Source organism: Fistularia commersonii, chromosome 25 (assembly GCF_037954325.1).
Source record: "Fistularia commersonii isolate RoL2024-O1a breed Wild chromosome 25, RoL_Fcom_v1.0, whole genome shotgun sequence".
In the NCBI taxonomy this organism is placed as follows: Eukaryota; Metazoa; Chordata; class Actinopteri; order Syngnathiformes; family Fistulariidae; genus Fistularia; species Fistularia commersonii.
In genome coordinates this window covers 7724148-7745455 of record NC_141308.1, presented here as the reverse complement: position 1 = coordinate 7745455, position 21308 = coordinate 7724148, and the positions used below count along the sequence as shown (strand labels likewise).

The 21308-nt window shown below is 40.7% G+C and overlaps 1 protein-coding gene across 1 annotated transcript; it reads left to right on the top strand.

The window, feature by feature from the left end:
• Window positions 1–427: 427 nt before the first annotated feature.
• Window positions 428–2773, top strand: rps28 (ribosomal protein S28). The gene is made up of 4 exons (XM_086171993.1): window positions 428–492; window positions 800–847; window positions 1847–1969; window positions 2660–2773. The coding sequence occupies exons 1-3, from the start codon at window positions 454–456 to the stop codon at window positions 1967–1969; spliced, it is 210 nt and encodes a 69-aa protein (XP_086028119.1). The 5' UTR covers window positions 428–453; the 3' UTR covers window positions 2660–2773.
• Window positions 2774–21308: the final 18535 nt, after the last annotated feature.

Here is a 21308-nt window from a genome sequence, read left to right as displayed (position 1 = left end):
CTCAAACGTTGATTTGTCAAATTTGTAGCTCCATTGAAAATATAATTTCAACATCCAGCTTATTTGAATCCCAAATGGTCCAAGTAGGTATTTTAAAATGAGTATAAAGTACATGACGGGATTAAATAATAAAGATATTGATAATAAAAATACGAGGCCTGTTGGAGCTTGCACCAGAAAAGATTGTAGATAGATTAATTAATGGATTGTAATTAGGGATATCATAAACACGTAAACTGAATTGTAATTTTCTACATTTCACTTTTCCTTGTGAAAGAGAAAATTCAGAACATTTAAGCAAAATAAATTTAAAGTAGAATAAATCAAAATCAAAGAAAAATAAATAAAGTTAGCTAAAATAAAATCGGGAAATTGAAAAACACGCTATCGTTACAGATTCTATAAAACACTTCCGCTCGTGACGTAACTTCCTTTCCGATTTAACCGACCAACATGGACGCCAGCCGCGTGCAGCCGATCAAGCTCGCAAGAGTAAGAAAACATAGATTTTGGCGAAAAAAAATACATCCAGACATCTATATAGCTACATTAGTACTTGATATTTCAGACGGTTCCAAGAATTGGGCGCTAAATACGGGCTTTATTCATTTATTTGCGAATGGTCGTTCTTCGCTGACGCCTCCATCATGGAGGCCCGTCCATGCTACATCTTATGCTAACACGGTTAGCTGTTAGACACTGACGTTTTTGATTCAATTTATAACTACTCCAAAGCGTTTTTCTGCTTCGAAAAGTGTCGCAGGCTGTCGTTTAAATATAAATTGCCTTTTAACTGCAGGTCACCAGGGTGCTGGGAAGAACAGGCTCCCAGGGACAATGCACACAGGTAAGCTAAAGAGCCGTGCTCGTCGCTTCAAATGTGACGGGACATTTCTCTTTTGTCGTGAAGATATTTTATTAGACAAACGTTGGTCTATCACTGGTACAATTGGTAGGGACAGTCAATCCGAAAGTTTAAGCTTACTTTTGATCAAGATTTGGGCTGATCCGGCTAAGAACATCACCCGAGTGATTGCTTGTCTTTTATGTTTATTCATTGTGTTCTCACAGATTTATGCCTCATTCAAACCCGATCAGCGTAGTTCTGAGCTCTGAATAGCTGTGGTGGATTATATTTTCAATGGTATTAACCCTAAGTAATGTAGTACCCCTTACTTTGTAAGACGAATTTGAAACTGCGGTCCAACACGCCAGTGTAATGAACCAGATGAGCGGATGTGTGTTAATTACGGCGCTCCAGTTCAGTGGCCACAGGTTTGTAAGTGGCAGATGTGTTAAAAAAAGCCAATGGCGACATTGTAGGAACAAGCTCCCATAACATTGCATTAGGCAGCAGGGTTGTGAGCATCTGTTGCTGAAGTTACTCCTAAGACTGTCAAATGACTTGTGGAGTGGGTGGGTGTCATTGTCCATGATTACCAGCAGCCTTGAAAGCATTCTGTCCTTGGCTACTTCCCTCACGGTGACAAGCTCAGAGCCCAAAGCGTCCTTTACCATCACGCATACATGCCAGCAGACCTCCTCAAAGATGGTGCTTGCCACAATATTGAAGAATCTGAGCCTCTTCAGGAAGGGAGGCCCTTCTTGTAGACACACTAAAGACACACTAAACCCGTTAACAAGACGGGTCTATTATCCGTAGTTTTACCCGTTTTAATATTTTGACAAGTGTTATTTTAAAGGCACGGTTTTTCACACTGAGCAAAAATTGCTTTGAATAGCATTGAATTGGCATTGTTGATAATTTCTTGCCCTATACATGTCTGATGCATCTGTGCATAGCTAAAAGCTGCCTCATCAATAATTCTCACTTATGGCCTTGCAGGTCCGTGTTGAGTTCATGGATGACAGCAACCGCTCCATCATCAGGAATGTGAAGGGCCCAGTCAGAGAGGGAGATGTGCTGACACTTCTGGAGTCTGAAAGAGAAGCCAGGAGGCTGCGATAGGTGAGGGGACATAGACCCTACTGTGTTTAACTGCCCAGTGGGACAGAAATGACTCTGCCTCTGTCCTGGAGAAGTGGTTGCTCAGCAGATTGTTATAGGTTTTGGTCTTCCCTCAAACACAACTTTATGTTTAGCAGATTAGATCTTAAAACTAATCTGAAAAATAAAATGCTGTAAGTGATGATAGAAGAGGCAGGAAGAAATTAAGCCAATCTTCTAACAACAATTGACTGCATATCCTCAACTGCTGCAGTCATTTTTCACAAGTGCTAAAAAACATTTAACAAAAAAGGAAACATCTTTTGATAGAGGGCTATCGGGGTCTGTCCTCTATCCTTTAATTTCCCACCAGTGAGTAACTGCCAATATCTCCAGTTCTGGTCCTCATAACTGAAGAGTAACCGTCTAAATGGCAAATATTCATTTTGATAAGCATTTTACATCCCCTCTAAGTTGAAGTAGATGGATCAGATAATAGTTACATATCATAGGTAAGACAACTGACTGACATTTGGTTTGTGTCAGTGCTTTTTGGCTCTCACTGGTGCTTAGAACTTCTGCATTGGTAATTTTGATGTAGATTGAATACAGGCAGTTGAAAAAACCACTCTGATATAAAAGAACAATATCCTGTTTCACAATGCTAAACCTTTTAATCGATGGCAGCAAAATTCTCTCTTGTGTTCACAGAGCATCTGAAGAGTCCGTGGCTGGGGAGCTGAGGGTGCCATTGGTTTCACTTGCTATGGCCTAAATGTCAGTGGTTCAGATGTTTTGGAAATAAAAGTTGTTTGATTAAATTAGCGTTGACGTCCTGTTATTCCTTCGGTTTTCTTAAATAAAGGTGAAAAGAGATGCACCGGTGTAAGCAGCCAGTATTAAATGTAATATTGGTTTTGGCAACTGTCTTGGCAACCAATTTAGGGTGTCAGGTGTCAGTGCACTGATCTGAAGACCCTCAGTCAGGTCATGGCACTCATTGCTAAATCTTGGCAACTGGACTTGGCATATTACATGGTGCTTTTAAAGTCCTGTGGCTAAGATTAACTAAATGTACTGAAGATGTGATAATTGATTAAAATGTCCCATTATCAATGACTCTTGATAGATAAAAATGCCAAAGATATCTCCCACAATTAAACCTTCTCTGTCTTACAAACAAGACCACTGGAACACCTGCAAAAGCCACAAGTGTTGTATATTAAGTAGAATTAACCCCAAGGGAAATTATTTTGCCTGAAAGTTCCAAAATTACTGAAAGGTACTACTAAACACATCTCAGGAAGCGGAGTTCCATAGTTTGATGGCAATAGGTAAATAAGACCTTGGTATTTTGTGGTGCTTCTCTGTCCTCTCCCATCTACATCCAAAAGTGCTCCAGTAGGACTCAGTTTAGGGTGCAAGGGGTGATAGGTGTACCTGATACTGAGCATCTTCCTCTCAGACACCTCCACTAATAACGCAATTTCTGCTCCCAGGACAGAACTAGCCTTCCCCATGTGCTTATTGAGTATTTGCATCAGCTGTCTTCAGCCTACTGCCCCAGCATACTACAGCGTAAAAGATGATGCTGGACAGCACTGTAATGGAACACCTGCAGATGTTGAAAGACCTGAGTATCCTGAGAGAAAACGGGGCTCTGACTTTTCTTGCATACAGAGTCTGTTTTAAGTGCAGTCCGATTTATTGTCAATGTGGACGCCCAGGTACTTGTGCTTGTCCGCAATGTACACATCTGTTTTATTGATGGAGATGGAGTTTTGATGGGTCCTCAATTTCCTAATGTCCTCCATCAACTCCTTGGAATTCTTACATTCAAATAAAATAATTTTTCCTCCTAGAATGAACTACTTTCTTCTTCTCCTTTCGGCTTTTCCCTTCAGGGGTCGCCACAGCAAATTAACCTTCTCCATCTAACCCTATTCTCTGTATCCTCCTCTCCCTGACACTTTTATCCACCTACTCTGAACCCATCTCTTCACCTCTTTTGATCTCCCTTGTCACAAGAGTCAAACCACCATCCTATGCTGTCTGGCTACACTCTCACCTACAAATACTTTGTCACTTATCTCTTTTAGGTTACTTCGTCTGTACAAGATGTAGTCTACCTGCGTGCTCCTGCCTCCGCTCTTTTAAGTTACACTATGTCCCTGTCTTTTCTGGAAAAAAGTGTTCACTACTGCCATTTCCATCCTTTTTGCAGTGTCTACCACCATCTGTCCCTCTGCGTTCCTATCCTGGATACCAAATCTACACATCACTTCTTCATCCCCTCCATTACCTGCACCAACATGCCCATTGAAGTCTGCACCAATAATCACTCCCTCATCTCTGGGGAGATTCCGCATCACTTCATCTAACTCGTTGCAGAACTTCTTCTCCTCTAACTCACATCCCACCTGCAAGGCATAGCTACTAACAACATTCAACATCGCACCTTCAATTTCGAGTTTCAGACTCATAACTATCTGACATTCTTTTCACCTCCAGAACATTCCTAACAAACTCCCCCTTCATTTCACTTCCTGTCAGTGCTATGATAGTACAACTTAAATCCTGCTCCTAAACTTCCAGCCTTTCTACCTTTCCACCTGCTCTCCTGGACACACAGTATATCCACTTTCCTTCTCTGCATCATGTTGACCAACGCTCTACCTTTTCCTGTCATAGTCTTGATATTCAAAGTCCCTACTCTCAGTCCCAGACTCTTGCCATTTCTCTTCCCTCCCTGCTTCCGAACACACCTTCCTCCTCTCCTTCTTCGACCTACAGTAGCCTCATTTCCACTGCTACCCTCATCGGTCATCGTTACCAATGGCGGTCATTGTTAACCCGGGCCTCGACCGACCCGGTCTGAGATTATCAGGTTTGATTTGCATTTTTGGTTTTGGCAAAGGTTTTATGCCAGATGCCCTTCCTGACGCAACCCTCAGCATTTATCCAGGCTTGGGACCGGCTCAGGGAGACACTGGCCCCTGCCGCCCTGAGGCACAGATAAACTACTTTGTCAGCAAAATCCTTATTTCAAAATCATGTTTAACTTGGACAGAAGTCACCTGTAATCCACTGTGTACAAATATCTGACTTTGAACATAGTTGTTGCAAAACCTACAAATATATCTAAGATAAAATAATAAAAGTAAACATTTCAAACTCTAAGAGGCCAGACTGATTGTATAACGGTTGCACTTTTGTATCATATCATGTGTGTTTGATGATTTCCTGGCACGTTTACCTTGGCGGGATCAGGGAGGACCTCAGGTATCGGGAATTGAGAGCAGTTCCATCGCTTCTAAACCAGCCATGTAAAGCTCAACTAAGTAGCTGGTTAGTTTTGCCACCAGCATCTTAGGTTTTCACGGTCTTGAACCGACTGCTCACCCTCTCCAGGAGGCTGTGTGGTTGTCCTTCCTCCAGCAGAGGTCAGCATCACCGTTTGTCAGCCTAGTCCAGATCACTAAAGTTCACTAAAATATCAGTTTTTCCCAAATTTTGCTTTCCTTTCACCTAGTTTACATTATGTTTACATTGTCAAACTGAGCTGATTTTCTGGGGGAAAAAAAAAATCATACTGCATGAGGAATGGTAGAAACAGCCTGTATTTGCTGCAATTTCAAAGACATCTGTGACCAATTTATGGGAGTTGTCACCGTGGTAACGACCACATGTAAGGTTTTAAACTGTAGTCCCCCTACCGTGATATACATTTAAAAGACAGACTTTTGTCCCTGGGGTCCAATGTCCCTTTTTGGCACCGCAAGGCCACATGATGTGCCTCCTGGATGCACAGGTTTATATTTTGCTTTATTATATTATTGTATAATTTATGATTATACTTCTGCACTGGTGCAGAGGAGTTCATTGAACTATTTGAAATTCAGAAAATATGCCATTGCTATTGGGATATTTTGCCATTTGCCCAAAGAAAATTCCAGATTTTACCAAATGCCAATGGAACTGACTCTCAGATACGAGGTACCTGTGACACTGGCACAAATATATTTTGATTTATCATTTGAAAATCACGCATTCTCCCCTTTACGTTATTCTAAAAGTTTTTCTCTAAACAACTCGCATATTTTACAGAAACTTTGTCCTTTGTGCTGCTCTGTTACGGTGATTTTGTCTATCCGGGCTAGAATACATATAAGATTTCACTTTACGTAAATGTAAAGGACTTTTATTTGCACTCATTTTCCCTTTGTGTAAAAGTAACTCATAAATTGCATGTCATATTCAAGCCATGTTTATCTTCAGTGAAACACATTAAGAATGCAAAGGGAGGTTTTTGTAACTCGGCAGCCCAGATAAAGTTCCCTCTTCATACATGAACATTTAATATGTTGTTAATATTAGCATGATGGGAGTTTGGCTGAAGTCCTGTCTGCGGCTTGTGAAGGAAAACAGGTCAACATGAGTGATGTATCGCCCCGAGGCCGTTCGTGTGTTCCATACTGTGGGTTAATGACCTCACATTTTACTCTGACCTACTTTTCAAGACGTAAAGTTAATATATGATGTGAAGACAGCAAGCAAATGCAGGACCATGGAAAACCTTTGTTTATTGTACCTGGGTGAATTGTTCAGTAGATTTTTTTTCAGTAATAAACAATCTGTTACAGCTATTTATAAGATCCAGTCCTAGTAGTAACACACCATGAGGTGTCATTTCAGTTACTTTAAAATGAAGCAATACCTCTTGACTGTCTTTTCTCGGTGATGAGTAACCAAATCAGACCGGTAGGTAATAGGAGGTCACTGGAAAGCAAATATACATTCGCGCCAACTATTCACTGACGTTAATGCATCACATGCAGCGGCATGTCGGATCCTGACATTTGTAATCTAAGAATCGCACACATAAGGTCTTGAGGATGCGGGAGGGAGGGATGTATGTGTTTTTAATCGCGGGAAAAACAATAATGTCTGAGCATGTGAAGTTGATCAAACAGAAGGCTCCATATCGATGTGCATGTGGAGTGCACGTTCAGGCCTCCACGGGATGGTTACCGAACAAACAATCGAGCAGTTTGACTTAAGGGCCTTGGTCGTGCAATGCAGCGGTGCCAGGTCAGCAAGCGGGTCCGCTCTTCTAGGATTTCACAGACTCAGTGTGTGTTGGCTGTGAGAGAGGTGGCTGCACTCAGCAAAAACAAAGAGAAATGCAATGGTTGGGTCGTAAACACACACACACACACACGGGTGTGCGTGTTACTCGGCAGGTTTTGCCACAACCAGGCTGTGAAACTGTCACCTTGCCCTCACTCCCCCTCATCCGTCACTGTCTCCGAGCCTCACCCACCAATTCAGGCCACTTATTTACCGTCTCACACAGTCTCACTGAGGAAGAAACATATCAGGTGGAAAAAACAACGCTGTCTGCCAAGGCCACTCCCCGTTTGTCTTCATGGCATTGGTGTCTAACTCAGCTGGAGGAAAACAAGAGCAGTAAATATATCTGCCAGCCCGCCTGCCTGACCCTGCCAGAAGAATCAGAATAAAAATCACTTTTACTATCCAAGTTAAAAAAAAAAAAAAAAGAATTTGTTACAAGGTTGGCATTGCTCACTGTATAAGGATGGGAAAATGTTAGTTAAAAGAAAAGAAGGAAAAATATACACATAGTATCATGTGCAAAATACGCCATATATATACAAATGCAAATATGTACGAAAATGTGCAATAGTAATACAAAAGTGCAGGGTGGAAACAAAATGTGCAATATGGGTATAAAAACCAACAACATGGACACCGAGGCAGTTGTGTACATGCAGCTGTCCAGGATATTTCATGCTTTTTTTTATTTCATCCTATAAGTTTCCACTCACGTTTCTCTGTGGTGGAAGCATGAATGCGCATCTACTCAGATACAAAAACAGTATAAATACAAGAATTTTAAATATATCCTTTGTGTATATTTGACAGTTGCATGTATATATATGGACATGTATTCATTTATATACATTCACACCTTCACATGCACACAAAAAATTTCTAAATATATATTTTTCATTTTTTAACTGGAGTCAAAAAGTACTGTTTGCAGTGCATCTTTTCTGTGACTGCACTGCAGGTCGAGTCAGTCATCAGTTCTAACTTCACTTTTGCTTTTTTTTTCGTTTGAGACTTCAACCTTCTGATGTACTGCCGAGGTGCTTCCATGCCGGCGGGAGCGTATTTGTTTTTGTCGGGAAACATTCACTGCATGTCTGTGTGGCCAATAAATCATAGTACCAAGTAAAAGCGGAAACCACCAGCCCACGCTATTATTAGTGCATCTGGGCACCAGACATGGGCATCAGGTTCTCGGGTGGGTGGGTTGGTGCGACACACACACACACCCAGCGCTTCATCGGGCTGTTCAGGTATTTTTTCCTTGTGATTCATTTACAAATGTCCCGTAAATGCACTCAGAAACAGGATTGATTTAGTTTAAGAGGTAGACATAGTAAGCGCTGTACAGTTCTTTTGCTTTTAAATTAAAGCTTACATGCTTGATATACAATTTTAAAATACATTTATCTCCATCACATCTGGTAGTTTGGCAAAACAGCATTTTCCCACCGCCATCCGCCATGGTCATGGAATCAGCCCCAAAAACCTGTTAAATTTGTTTGGTATGATTTAAAGAGGCTCATAAAGAATACCGTGAATGCTTTTATGTAATCATTGCTCATTTGTGAATTGTGGATGTTTTTTATGGCCCTGCAAAAGAGATTGCGAAATCTCAGTACGACTTCCAGATAAGATAAAGGTTAAATTAAATAAATTAATGAATAAATAAAACATGCTTCACTGTATATTCACATATACATACATATCTCTATATATACATACATATATGTGTGTGTGTATACATATACATAAACACCTATATACATAAATATATATAAGTGTTACTCACTTTCATACACATACGTACCTATATGTACATATACTACACACATATGTGTATGTGTAAAAATATACATAAACACCTATATACATAAATATATATATGTGTTACTTTCATATCGCAGAGTCTGTTGTGAGTTGTGATGCATTCAGGGGAACGTCTGAACATGCACTGTTTTTTTTGGCCCTCTTCCTCCTATTATATTTCTGGTTCCCTCTAATGTGAGTCACAAGAGCAGTCAAGTTTTCGATTTCATTTCAGCCTAGTGACACCCCCACCCCCAAAAAAAAACAAAATCCCCCAAAAAATATGCACAAGGGGTATTGATGAACGAGGTCATCAGGCTGATTTCAGGCCTTTATGTTTTGTCACACCTGTCAGCAACATGTAATACTTTCTCCACCGTATTAGGGATAGAGAAGATTTACCCAGAACTGTTGCCTCATACTGCATTTCCCCCGATAGATGAAGATCGCATAAGATTATTTTTTCCATATTAACGCTAATGCTCCAAAGTTTGCATGAAAGTGACACACCCATCTCCCTAGCATAACAGATTATCTAATCTGGTTTAAAAAGGAAATTAATACAAGTGTGCATTCGGACAGATAAGAAGATATGCATGATTTTGCCAATTTATCCCTCAGCTGACATTAAAAAAAATCATCTTTTTTAAATTTATTGAAATCTATAAAAAAAAAAACTTTTAGGATGGCAGTGTGTTCTCCAGTTCCGAGTGGCTCTTTCCGGGGTTACAAGGATGCTTGTTACGATTGTATGGAACTTGGCGGGAGGCTAAAGGGTTTGTTTCCTCCACGCTGGGTAACAGGATACAAAGAGGGGAGATCATGCAGCCTCCAGAGGGAGAGAGGCCTACGATGTACACACTCCGAGCTCGGTATGACCCGAGGGGTCACGGCAGAAAGCAATCCCCCCCGTCCCTTTCGTCCTCCATCCTTTATCTTGTCCCCATCCTGCCTCTGCACACATTCCCCCAAATGGCGGACGATGTTGCTGGATTATGATGAGTTATCAGGAGGGGATTTAACACCAAAAAACACATAAAACAGGGATTGAACACTTTACAGCTCTATGACTCAAAAACAAGGTAATTATGTTTACCTGCTTGGAAAAAGAGGGGTGTTTGAGTTCCAGGAATGAAGGAATTAGGTTGATCACTTAACATGCAGAAAATAGGGTTTCAGTGTTGGCATAAGGGAAAGTCCTGAAAAAGATTAGGACGAGAACGAAATCGAACAGCCTTCAGTGAAATGTGAGCCAAAGTGCAAACGGGGAGAGACTTCTCGGCGTGAAGGTCACCAAAACAGAGTTCGAGATTTATTTGCTGAAAACTCCAGGGGATCTGGCGAATATCTTCTTGACACAACAAACCTTGGCAGAATCCACGCCGCGGCCTAAAGAGCAGGTGCACCGACACACAGGGGTGAGACCGCAGGCTTAGCAAAGGGCTATTTTGAAGGCAAATACTTTTGAAAATAATGGTTTTAGGACACTGATGCTGAGGAACTGCCAGACAGGAGGACTTAGAAAGAGATTTATGCATGGAGTGAAGGAGGAAAAGAAGTTAGTTGGTGCGTGAGAGGAGGATGCAGAGGAGAGGGTCGCATGGGGGAAGATAATTTGCTGCGGCACAGCCTGAGGGGAACAGCGGAAAAACAAAAAGAAGACTCACGTCTCAAGATTTTTAAGTGTTATTGCACAAGCATAATGACATTTTTTTGAGTGCTCCTGACTCAGAGTATGCATAAGAGGCACAAGAGTAAAAATAAACATAGAATGTACATAAGAGTAGGTAAAGTTGGCATAATATATACAAATAAACAAGAGACAAGAAAGAAGAAGTGAGGAATAAATCAAAAGTCGCATTCTTGCTCTTTTGGTGCAAACAGTAAGTCCCCTGCTAACAGGCCATAACTCATCCTCACTCCAAAGTGTCAGCCACTTGAGGAAATGTCAAAGTTCCATTAGCATCATATACCTACGCATTAGATACCCCTTTTGTCATTTTTTGACAAACCTGGAACTTTATTTTTATTATTTTATTCATTATTTTATTTTTATTTTTATTTTTTCCTTCTAGGTACAGCTTTAGTGGAAAATGCAAAGTCTGCTTTTATTTAGGTTAGGTTTAGAAATAGATTTTGATGTAGATGTATGCGTGACGTTGCAGGTTCGTCACAAAATGACGAAAAAGAGCTTCTAATGCGGCGCTAAGGAGACAGTTGACGCATTGGGAGCAAAGATGGGTTCAATAATCACAAAAAAAAGATGGATTTATATTTGGATCCAAGAATGGTACGAAACAAAGGGGCAAGTACAACTGCCAGGTAGCATTTCATTGGCATCCGTTTTATTTATTTATTTATTATTATTTAATTACATTTATTTTTTTTCATCACCATCCTGGCACGCTCTCTCTAAAGCCACAAGTTTGTTGGCAAACCGAACAGGAACCAAGTTTAATGGAATATGACAAGTTAAAATATGGATTTTCAGAAACAACCGTCCGCCAAATTCTCACATGGCTGGTAACTCTGTCCTTCTGGCTGCCTTGTAAAAGTTTGCTCTGACCTTTCTTTTGGCCCGCGTGTAAAAAATCTAATCTGGGAACGCTTGCAGCGTCTTTGTTTTGGATTTGAAATCCTTACACAAAGAATATCTTAAAATAAATGATGCAGAAATACTTTTGTTGATGTTACCCATCCAGGAATATGATTAATTCTGATTTTTTTTTTGACTTGGGGATCAAAATAAAATGCGGGGAAATGTATTCCGTTTACATTCATTGGTATTATTGTGTTTTAAATTACCTGAGAATTCGCCTCAATTCTATTCGTCAGTCAAATTCCGATTGATGGGGGGGGGGGGGGGGGGGGGTCATGTTACCGGGAATCGTGGCGATAAACGTTTCAAGCGGTCGCCGCAGCCACGGGGTAAGAATTCGTGCCTCATAACTCCATAACAACCACCAGACCGCTGGGAAAGCTTGAAAATTCTTTCCAGGACCACACAAATTCACAAGTTCTGGATTTGGGTCTGAATGTGGATCACTGCCGGTGAATTATGGTTGCAAATAAACAGATGGTCGCAAGTGTTGGAGTCCGGTATTATTTATATCCTCTGTCATCAGCAGAATCGTCTGGCGTGTGGAGGACCACCAGGAGGACGACCCCGTTCCTGGTTGGAGATATAAAAGTCATTCTGGGTCCTGATCAATACAAAAAAAAATGTTGGGCTCAAAAAGGTATTTCCTCCTGTGGCAATTGGTTGAGGGGACAAAAACGCCTGGAAAACAACGTGCAGGGCAAAATAGCTTAATTTAATAAAATGCGAGATTTTGAGTAGATTATGCTTTAGGTATGCATAAAGAAACCATACGTTGAAAAAAAATGGGTCCTTCACACACATCTGAAGCTGAGAGGGGATCTAAACGCTTCCCAAGCTTGCTGTCACAGTGAAGCTGACCTATGACCTATTAGGTCAACGCTACATAATCTCATTCCCTTCTGATTTGCATGAGATTTCATCAGGAGAGGTGTGAAATGAGTTCTTTAAATACCAAATGCTGGTCGTGTGACTTTTTAGTACTTTTATATTTGAGTCTGAGTGAAACAATTCGTTCCCCAAGTTGCCATGAATCAAAATGGCGAGCGATGAATCACCAGAGGCGTCACACACTAGTTCGTTGCTGTCGTCTGCACGGAGGCACGAAACCTCAACTGTCCAATGCTGGCCCTGCATCGTCTCCTGCGTCCTTCTCGTATTAAAGACTTTACCTGTTGGGTTTCTCTTCAAAAAGCCCAAATCCCAAGGAATCGGATGAACATTTTCTGTCTGTTCGGGTCCATCCGGTATTACAATGCAGGACTGGACTCGTTTTGTCATCGATTTGCAATTGTAAAGTTTGTAAAGTTTTTTTTGTGTGTGTGTAAAAGGTTACACAAGACTCGAAAGTGTAATTCGAGCCGCTTTGGAAGTGCAATCAGACAATTTGTATCCCCTCCAGATCATCTTCTTTTTCTCATACTAATCTGCAGTGCCAATCTGAGAAAAATTGATTCACATATACAGGACTGTCTCAGAAAATTAGAATATTGTGATAAAGTTCTTTATCTACTGTAATGCAATCAAAAAAACAAAAATGACTTTTTCATAATATTCTAATATTTTGAGATAAGATTTTTGAGTTTTCTTAAGATGTTAGCCATAATCAGCAATATTAAAATAATAAAAGGCTTGCAATATTTCAGGTGATTTGGCATGAATCCAGAATATACGACATTTTTGGTTTTGTAATTGTATTACAGAAGATAAAGAACTTTATCACAATATTCTAATTTTCTGAGACAGTCCTGTATACAAAGGGGACCGGTCTCATCACGATTAAGGGCGGACAAACGCAATTCCCCACTGCGCATACGATATCAAAACTATGGCAAATACACTTTAACTTAGCCTCCTGCTACCGAAGAGTCTCCTGTTATTCAAGCAGAAATGCCTGCGTTTTGGACCGAACGGCAGCTGTAACGCAGGTCACGTTTCCTGCTGCTCTGGAAGAACGCTGTAATTCAAAGCCGGCGTTCTCCTCCCTCGCTCCAAAACCACCAGATGCATCGCACTTGACAGTGAGAGACGATGAGAGAGCCGCCTGCCAGCTAATTCCTTCTTCCCCGCCAGTGGAAGCCATTCACGGCCACGTCCCTCTTCACATTTCCCACTTCCATTTCTGATTAGAACGAATAGGGCGGCGAATTAACGTCATTGTGAGCGGTACCTTACATCCAGCAGCCTCGAGGGCTCCCTCTGAAACCGTTTGTTTGCTCGGTCGGCCAATTAGTTCATGGGAAACAGGCTTATGAATCAGGTCGGAAGCCGTCGTGTTTCTTTCTGGTACAAAAGTGGGCCGGGGCCCCCCGTCCCCCCGTCCTCCGGGGAGAGTTAAACAGCCGTCGGCCGTCACGTCCGACGGGGTTTTCGGTCCAAGAAAAGCCAAAGGGGTTTCATTTGAGCACCCACATCTGCACTCTTTGAGCGAAAACTCCCCCGACGACGGAAAAAAACAAGTCGTGTTATTTTCAGCGACACCATTTACGTTGGAATTCATCCTCGGCCTTGGGAACTGTTTATTTTTTTCCTGACCGCGGAAATCGTGTTAGGCAAACATCAAATACATAAGCGTTTTCTTTCCGTATAGAAAACCACATGTTTTTGATATTGTACAGCCACACACATTAATATCCAGTCAAATACTGTTATTGATTCTACATTAATCTGAAAACAAAGCAATGATCTTTTCTAAATGACTGCGGTCAAAAACTTTGCTTTCCATAAAAATCTACATAAGAGCACGAATCAACCAGAGCTGGATTTCGGTTCTATTTTTGCAGTGAAAATGTTTAGATTAGTAAATCTATTGATATGTATGTCACATTAAAATGCTAACATCACAACACGACTGATTTTATCAAAGGTTATATTTGACCTCGTATTTACAGATATAGACGCAGGAACCTTTATTTTTCTCACGTGAATATAACCTGTAACAAGGTGCAGATATGAGTGTTGGGATAATATTGGTGTCAAAAATTCAGGTATATAAAACACTGTAATATTGGAAAAATTGAAATAACTGTATCTTTTTATTGCCCCAAATAAATGCCGACGCTGTTTTGAATTATTGAAATTTCACCATTGGGATACAAATAAAGGCATATTCAATTCTATTGAAAGGCTACTACTGGCTCATGTGAAATAAAATGAAAATGGCTGGCCTATCTCTCTATACATGTTATATATTATATACTATATACTATATAAGATAAGATAAGATAAGATAAGATAAGAAGATAAGAAGATAAGATAAGATAAGATAAGATAAGATAAGATAAGATAAGATAAGATAAGATAAGATAAGATAAGATAAGATAAGATAAGATAAGATAAGATAAGAACAACTTTATTTATCCCGAAGGAAATTGTTGTGCCAGAGTTTCCAGCAAACACATAACAATAATAGATAATAGTAGGAAGGAGGGAGAATAAGAAATACAATAAAATATAAATTGTCAAGGTTAAGGCTATCAAGTACAAAATATATATCGTATATATCTAACTATAAGCCATTCCTACATCTATAAGATGTAGGAATGTCTGATAGTGATAGCTAATGATGAGCTATTTTTCTTCCATGTTTGATACTGTGCAGGCAAGGAAAGCATTGAACACAGGAAAAAAGAAAAACGATATGAATGTATTTCTGCAGAGAGCAGTGTTGTAAGAATGCAAAGGGGCCACATTTCTGTACATGATGAGTCCAAAAATATGAAATATGAGTCATACAGTTGAAAAATTGCAGCGCAACACTGTGTTGATTAAAGTTACAGTGCTTTTCTCACTTTTTGATCGGGTCTTTAAACAGAGACGTGCACTTGCTGTAGTTGTTATGTTTCACTTAATTTATGTGACAGCTGCAGAGGAGATACATCTTATTTTAATACCCGTCCTCCGGTGCATCGTAGCCCACCTGTTGTGACCGTAAAAGTCTTATATTTTCAAGACTCTAACCGTCCACACATTGCAAAGGAGGCCGGCCTGCTGAAAAAAAAACTGTATATCAGTGTGGACTTCCTGCACCTCAAAGGACTGACAGGGCGCACAGCTGCTGAGGTCAGCCGCAGTCTATGCATATTTACATGTTCCAAAGTTGAATATGTGTACATTCTGTACTTTTCTGCTTCCTGCCAGCTGGAAGGCTCATTTAGCTGGTGAGGGACGCGGGCGCTGAGGGGAAATGCACCAAACGTCCGCGGAGGAGAGGAGGCTTCGGGGGGAAGTTCATTAATCAGCCGGTGGAGGGAAAAAAAAGAAAGAAAGCTCCTTATAATGAGCAAATGCAGATCCGGCCGAGGAGAATTAACAGAGGAGCATTCATTCGAGACACACAGCGCGTGTCTGTGCATGTGTGCGCACCCTGGCAGGAGACGGCAGGAATGTCAAAGGACACAACTGTCAAATGCTTGTTTTGACAACGAAAATGCCAGAATCTGCTCGAACGAGTCATCTCGGGGGGGGGGGGGGGGTTCGGATATGTCACAAAGGTTGTCCATGCAGTTTTATGGAAATATCTTTCGGAGAAGTTAAGACCGAGCTGTGGGAACCGGAGAAATGTGTTCGTTTTCTTTCCTTTTTTTTTTTGTGGGGGGGGGGGGACCATTCCCATGCAATAGAAACGCATCTAAGTAAATCACAAATTGCTATCCCTGCCCGGGCCTGCAGAGGTGTTCATGCAAAATTGAAATAACTGTCGTGGAACAAATAACGACTTGTCTTCTAGGAGTCACCTGACGTCGATATCTCGAAAAACAAAATGGGAAAAAAATACAGGTGCGGATTTGTTTCGCTCCCCTGTTGTGATCCAGGTGGTACCAGGCTTGGGGGCAACAATAGCGGGGGGGGAGTTTTGCGAAGGGGCCCCGCTGAGCGGGACACATCTGCAGAGTCATGGTGCAACGGATAAATAGGATACACGCTTGCGACACGCCACTAGGAGGCAGTAGCATGTTGTAGCAACTTGTTGCTTCTACCTCAGTGAGGAAGTAGGCCTCTTCCCTTGAGGGCAGTTTTGAGTCGCCCAGTTGGATTAAATCTAAAGAAATACTGAATACTGAAATATTGATCTGGCAGATGGTTTTAGAATCTTGGCGCTGTGTATTTTGGCTCATTATAACACTGTCATGACTAAACAGATCTGTTTGTGAAGAAAACAAATGTGAAAGACCACTGGCTGACCTCTCTGGATTCTGCCCAAAACCATAAATACATGGACGTGTTGACAAATTGAGAGTTGATGACATCACATGTCCCGCACTTGGAAAAATTGTGCCGAGCAGCCGGTGCCTCTATCTGTCTGACCCGTGTTTGGAGAATTTACATACGTTTTGGAATTCCAAAGCCGTTTCTCCAAATGCTACGCTCAAGCTGGGTCTGAAAGCGAAAGAAATGCGGGATACACTTTCCAATTTCTGAGTATTTGCTAATCGGTGGTGCGTCACGGAAGGGACGAACAGCTACGACTAAAGGGAAATGAAGCTGCATTCGCTTGTGTAGTAATGGGTTGCAGGTTTTTGGTTAAATTCATGATATTAACATGAGAAACATAATTTTAAGCAATAATACCATCATGTGCATTGTCATTTCCTAACTGTCTGTTTAACCCAGATGGAAGAGCAAATGAACATAACAAACATATGTGAGAAAGTAAGGAAATGATGAGGGACTCTTGGACCAAATGATGCGAACCATCATTTGAGAAGATATTCTCTCAGAATTCCTCAAGTGAGCACCTGGAGATTTGCCCTTTAGCGAAAATATTCAACATTTTGTGTCAAAAAAAAAGGGACAATGTAGAGTTTGTCATAGCCCTTTTAGGTTTCATAAATGGTTTATGCAAGAAAATATTGCGTCATGTTTGAAAATCCCCCCCTCACACTTAAAATTGGAGTCCATGGGAAAATTGAGCTCCTGTCATATGAATGGAGGGAAATCATTTGTATTTTTAAATGGTGCAAAATAAAATATAAAAAAATAAAATGGAAGAAACCTAAAAGCTTCAGTGAAGTGGCCTCTCTCCTCAGACTGTTAGACAGGTAGTATGGCTTATTTATGAAATATTTATTATAGGAATCGGATACGTCGAATTAAATGTTTGTTTGAGATTCGAGCCAATAGCATCGTTGTTACCCTGGAAACACAGGTGAGATAAGATCAGGTCGTCTAGCTGTCAGAAATGGGATGCCACAGGGGTCACATCTCGGTCCCTTACTCTTTGTATTATGCAATCATCTGTAGCATTATTGGGCCCAATCAATATCCCAATATCTATTTTGTCACAGATTGAGCTATTTCGCAGGTTTAAGGCTCCGACACGTCGTCAGGCTGCTTTTAATCATTTCCAGCTTTGAAGCTGTAATGGCAAACTAGTTTTTACATGCCAACGAGACAAAGGGCATGTTTTTTTGTCCACGTCCACCCCTAAGCTCGAGGTTAATATTCAACACGTGACTCCCATCCATCCGGACAAGAATAACAAAAAACAAAGCAAAAAACAAAGAGTCAACCTTCACGTCTGACATTGACTACTGCGAGTAGTCAATGTCAGACACGTCAAGAATTGTCAAGCTAATTCCTTCTTTATAACAGCGTGTTACATTCAATCACAAATGAAAAGCTCCATACTCATCAGTCTTCATATTCCTGTTATTAAAAAAATGAATGGATGTCCTTACACATAAGAGCAATCCATCTTATTTAGGTACATATCCACAAAGAGCCGCTCTCTAAACCTCATAACTACAGGACTGTCTCAGAAAATTAGAATATTGTGATAAAGCTCTTTATCTTCTGTAATGCAAAATATTCTAATATTTTGAGATAGGATTCTTGAGTTTTCTGAAGATGTAAGCCATAACCGGCAATATTAAAATAATAAAAGGCTTGCAATATTTCAGTTGATTTGTAATAAATCCAGAATGTATGACATTTTGGTTTTTGTAATTGCATTACAGAAGTTAATGAACTTTATCACAATATTCTCATTTTCTGAGACAGTCTTGTACCTCATGCTTCTTTGCATTGAAGAAGACACTCCATCAGCTGACTGGATATCCTCTCATATCTTCTTTTGCCGGTGGTTGCATCAAGTTTTGATCCGTTTGATCCATCAGCTCATCGCGACACTCGGTCTCCCTTGAAAAAGGGGACGTCAAAATCAGTGAGATTGTCCGATCACGGTTTGTATTTTAAAGGAAATACAGTGGATCTGAAGATCTGAAGAAGGAAATAAAGGCTAAACATTTTGATGTTACTGATCTCGCCAAGCACTATGACGTGGCGAAGTCAACCATCTGCACAATTGTAAAGAGTATAGATGCACAAAAAGGCGTCTGGTGTGGCTGAAGAAGTGATTATGTTAACAAAGCGAAGGTCTCAAGTCTTAGAAGTAGAAAAGTTATTGTAAGTTTGGATAAATAAAAGAAAGCTTGCTGAAGATAACAATAGCGAGAGTCTCATCGGCCCAAGTTTCCACTTTCAGGTGTTTACAAATTCCAGCAATAACTGAGGTCATCTTTTATTCCGTTCTGTATTATTGCAACACATAAGCCCATAAAAAAAGCTTTTAAAAATAATGTTTTTGGGGCTGGAAAATAGATCGGTGGGATTTTCATTGATTTCAATGAGAAAAATGAAATCGGGAGTCAAACAAAGAATTAAATTTGTAGTCTGAGGTGCCGCTGAAGCTAATATCTTGTCGCCTTTAAAAAAATAATTGCCTAAGTCAGTTTTTCACCTGACTTTCAACACAAAAACCTGAGTCATGTGGTGAATGAAGAGTCGAAAAACAGCGACGATATTCATGTCATTTCTTATACGTGTTTTGAGTTTCTTACGCTCAGATCCTTTTCGATACCCTGCAGATTTCCTCCTCATTACGTAAGAGTGTTCAAAGAGTCGAGGTTAAGGGAATAACAAATTAAAAAAAGAGCCAATCATCTTCTAACAATGCGAACCAGAACTCTGCAGTTACATGCTTCAGGGCCTGATTTTCTTCCTTTTTTTTCCATCTTCCCCACCCTCTCTCCATCCCCTGATACATGACTAAGACCGGGTGGAGTGGGGGTGGGAGTGGGGGATTTACAGATGTTCTGTGTTTGGAATCTGGGTAAAAGGTCATCATGCCGGCAGAGATGGGAGCAGCCATTTTGGGAAATTGGATGAGCAGCTGTGGCGAGACATGGGTGCGGCAGGGATCGGAAACCCCTCTCGTGGGGAGGGAACTCACGGAGCTCATTCCCTCGGCCCCCTTTGTGCTCCGGCATAAAAAAAAAAAAAGGTGTTTAATTTGATCCTCTGCTATAACAAGGTTGTTAATGAGTTGTTAATATCATCTAGCACCAGCCTGCTCCAACCCATTATCAAACTCTGCTATAAGCGTTCACATCTTCATGCCTCTATATGCTATAATAAAAATGCTACAATAAAATGCGTAATCGCCCATATTCTTCTAATTTACATGCTTGCTAGTAAATCAAATGTTTGCAATGATCCTCTTTGCTTTTACAGCATCGCACAGCAACTCCAAGCATTTTTAATGGAAAACCCAAATGCCTGCGAGCTGAGATTATACAATTCTATTTATAGCTGTCACAGTGGAAACTATTTATTGATGCAATAAGATTTCCAAGGATGGATTTAATTCAAACGGACGTGTCAGGGGGGAAACGCACGACGGAAAAAGACTCGCAGTTAAGACTGACACGGGCGCCGGGGGAGTGAAATTCAAAAAATTTCAATTGTATGACCCTACCCGAGCGCTGTCACGTTGACTTCAATGCTTCTATTCAGAATTAAAAAAAAAAAACACAGCAGCCTTTTTGCCGGCGTGACAGAAAGCCCTGGCTTTGGCAAATATAATGCATGTTTGTCACATTCCAGACACATAAGTGAGCCCCCCCAAACCCTCCTCTACCCCTCCGCTGTCAGCAATCTCCCAGTTACCTTTCACCTACTTTGTCTGGCCTGCAGACAGGAGAGGGTTAAAGCAGCTCCTTCATTGTGGTCTGACTCTGCATCACGTATCACTCCCTGTGGAGGTTGTTAAAAGAAAAAAAAAAAAAAAAAAAGAGGAAAAAAACCACTACTGTCTGTAATGTGGCTATTCTCTGTGCCGTGAACTTTCCCCTAATTCTCACAGTGGTCCGGCCTCCCCAGCAGCAGGTCTTTTACGGGAGGATCACATTAGGATACGTTTTGCAGATATTCTCCCCCCATCACCGCTTCTTTCATTGCCCGGGAGAAAAGAATTCTCAGTTTCTGTAACAACGATCGTATGTGTCATCTATAGCATCTATAGCTCATCCGTTATGGCCTCCGGAACTATGGGAAAAAGGAGTTTGTGAATCTTTACAATTATCCTACCAATTATTCATTTTGGACATTAATTCATAACCCAAGATAAATCCTGCATGTAATAGAACAATTTTATATCAAATATTGGTTATTACTATGTAGTAATACACTACTAGCGATAGATTATTACTTGAAAGTATGCATTCAATTAATAAGAGAAAAGTTAAGGTCATGAAGAGGTCGCATGATTCTCCTTGCGGATAGTGATGCAGGCTCTTTTAAGGCGTGGTCCTTTTTTATTATTTTAGGTTAATACGGTATGCAAATTCAGGCGGGTCTTCTTAATGTAAATTAAAGCATCGACTCAACGTCGTGAGACAAAGACGCATTTCCTGGACGAAAAGTCCAAAGAAAGTGAACAATACAGTAATACAGTGTTGAAGTCTTAAGTCACATGCAGTTTGATGGATAAATGATCATCAAGACTTTGCAAATTAATAATAATTGATGCTTTTTTTT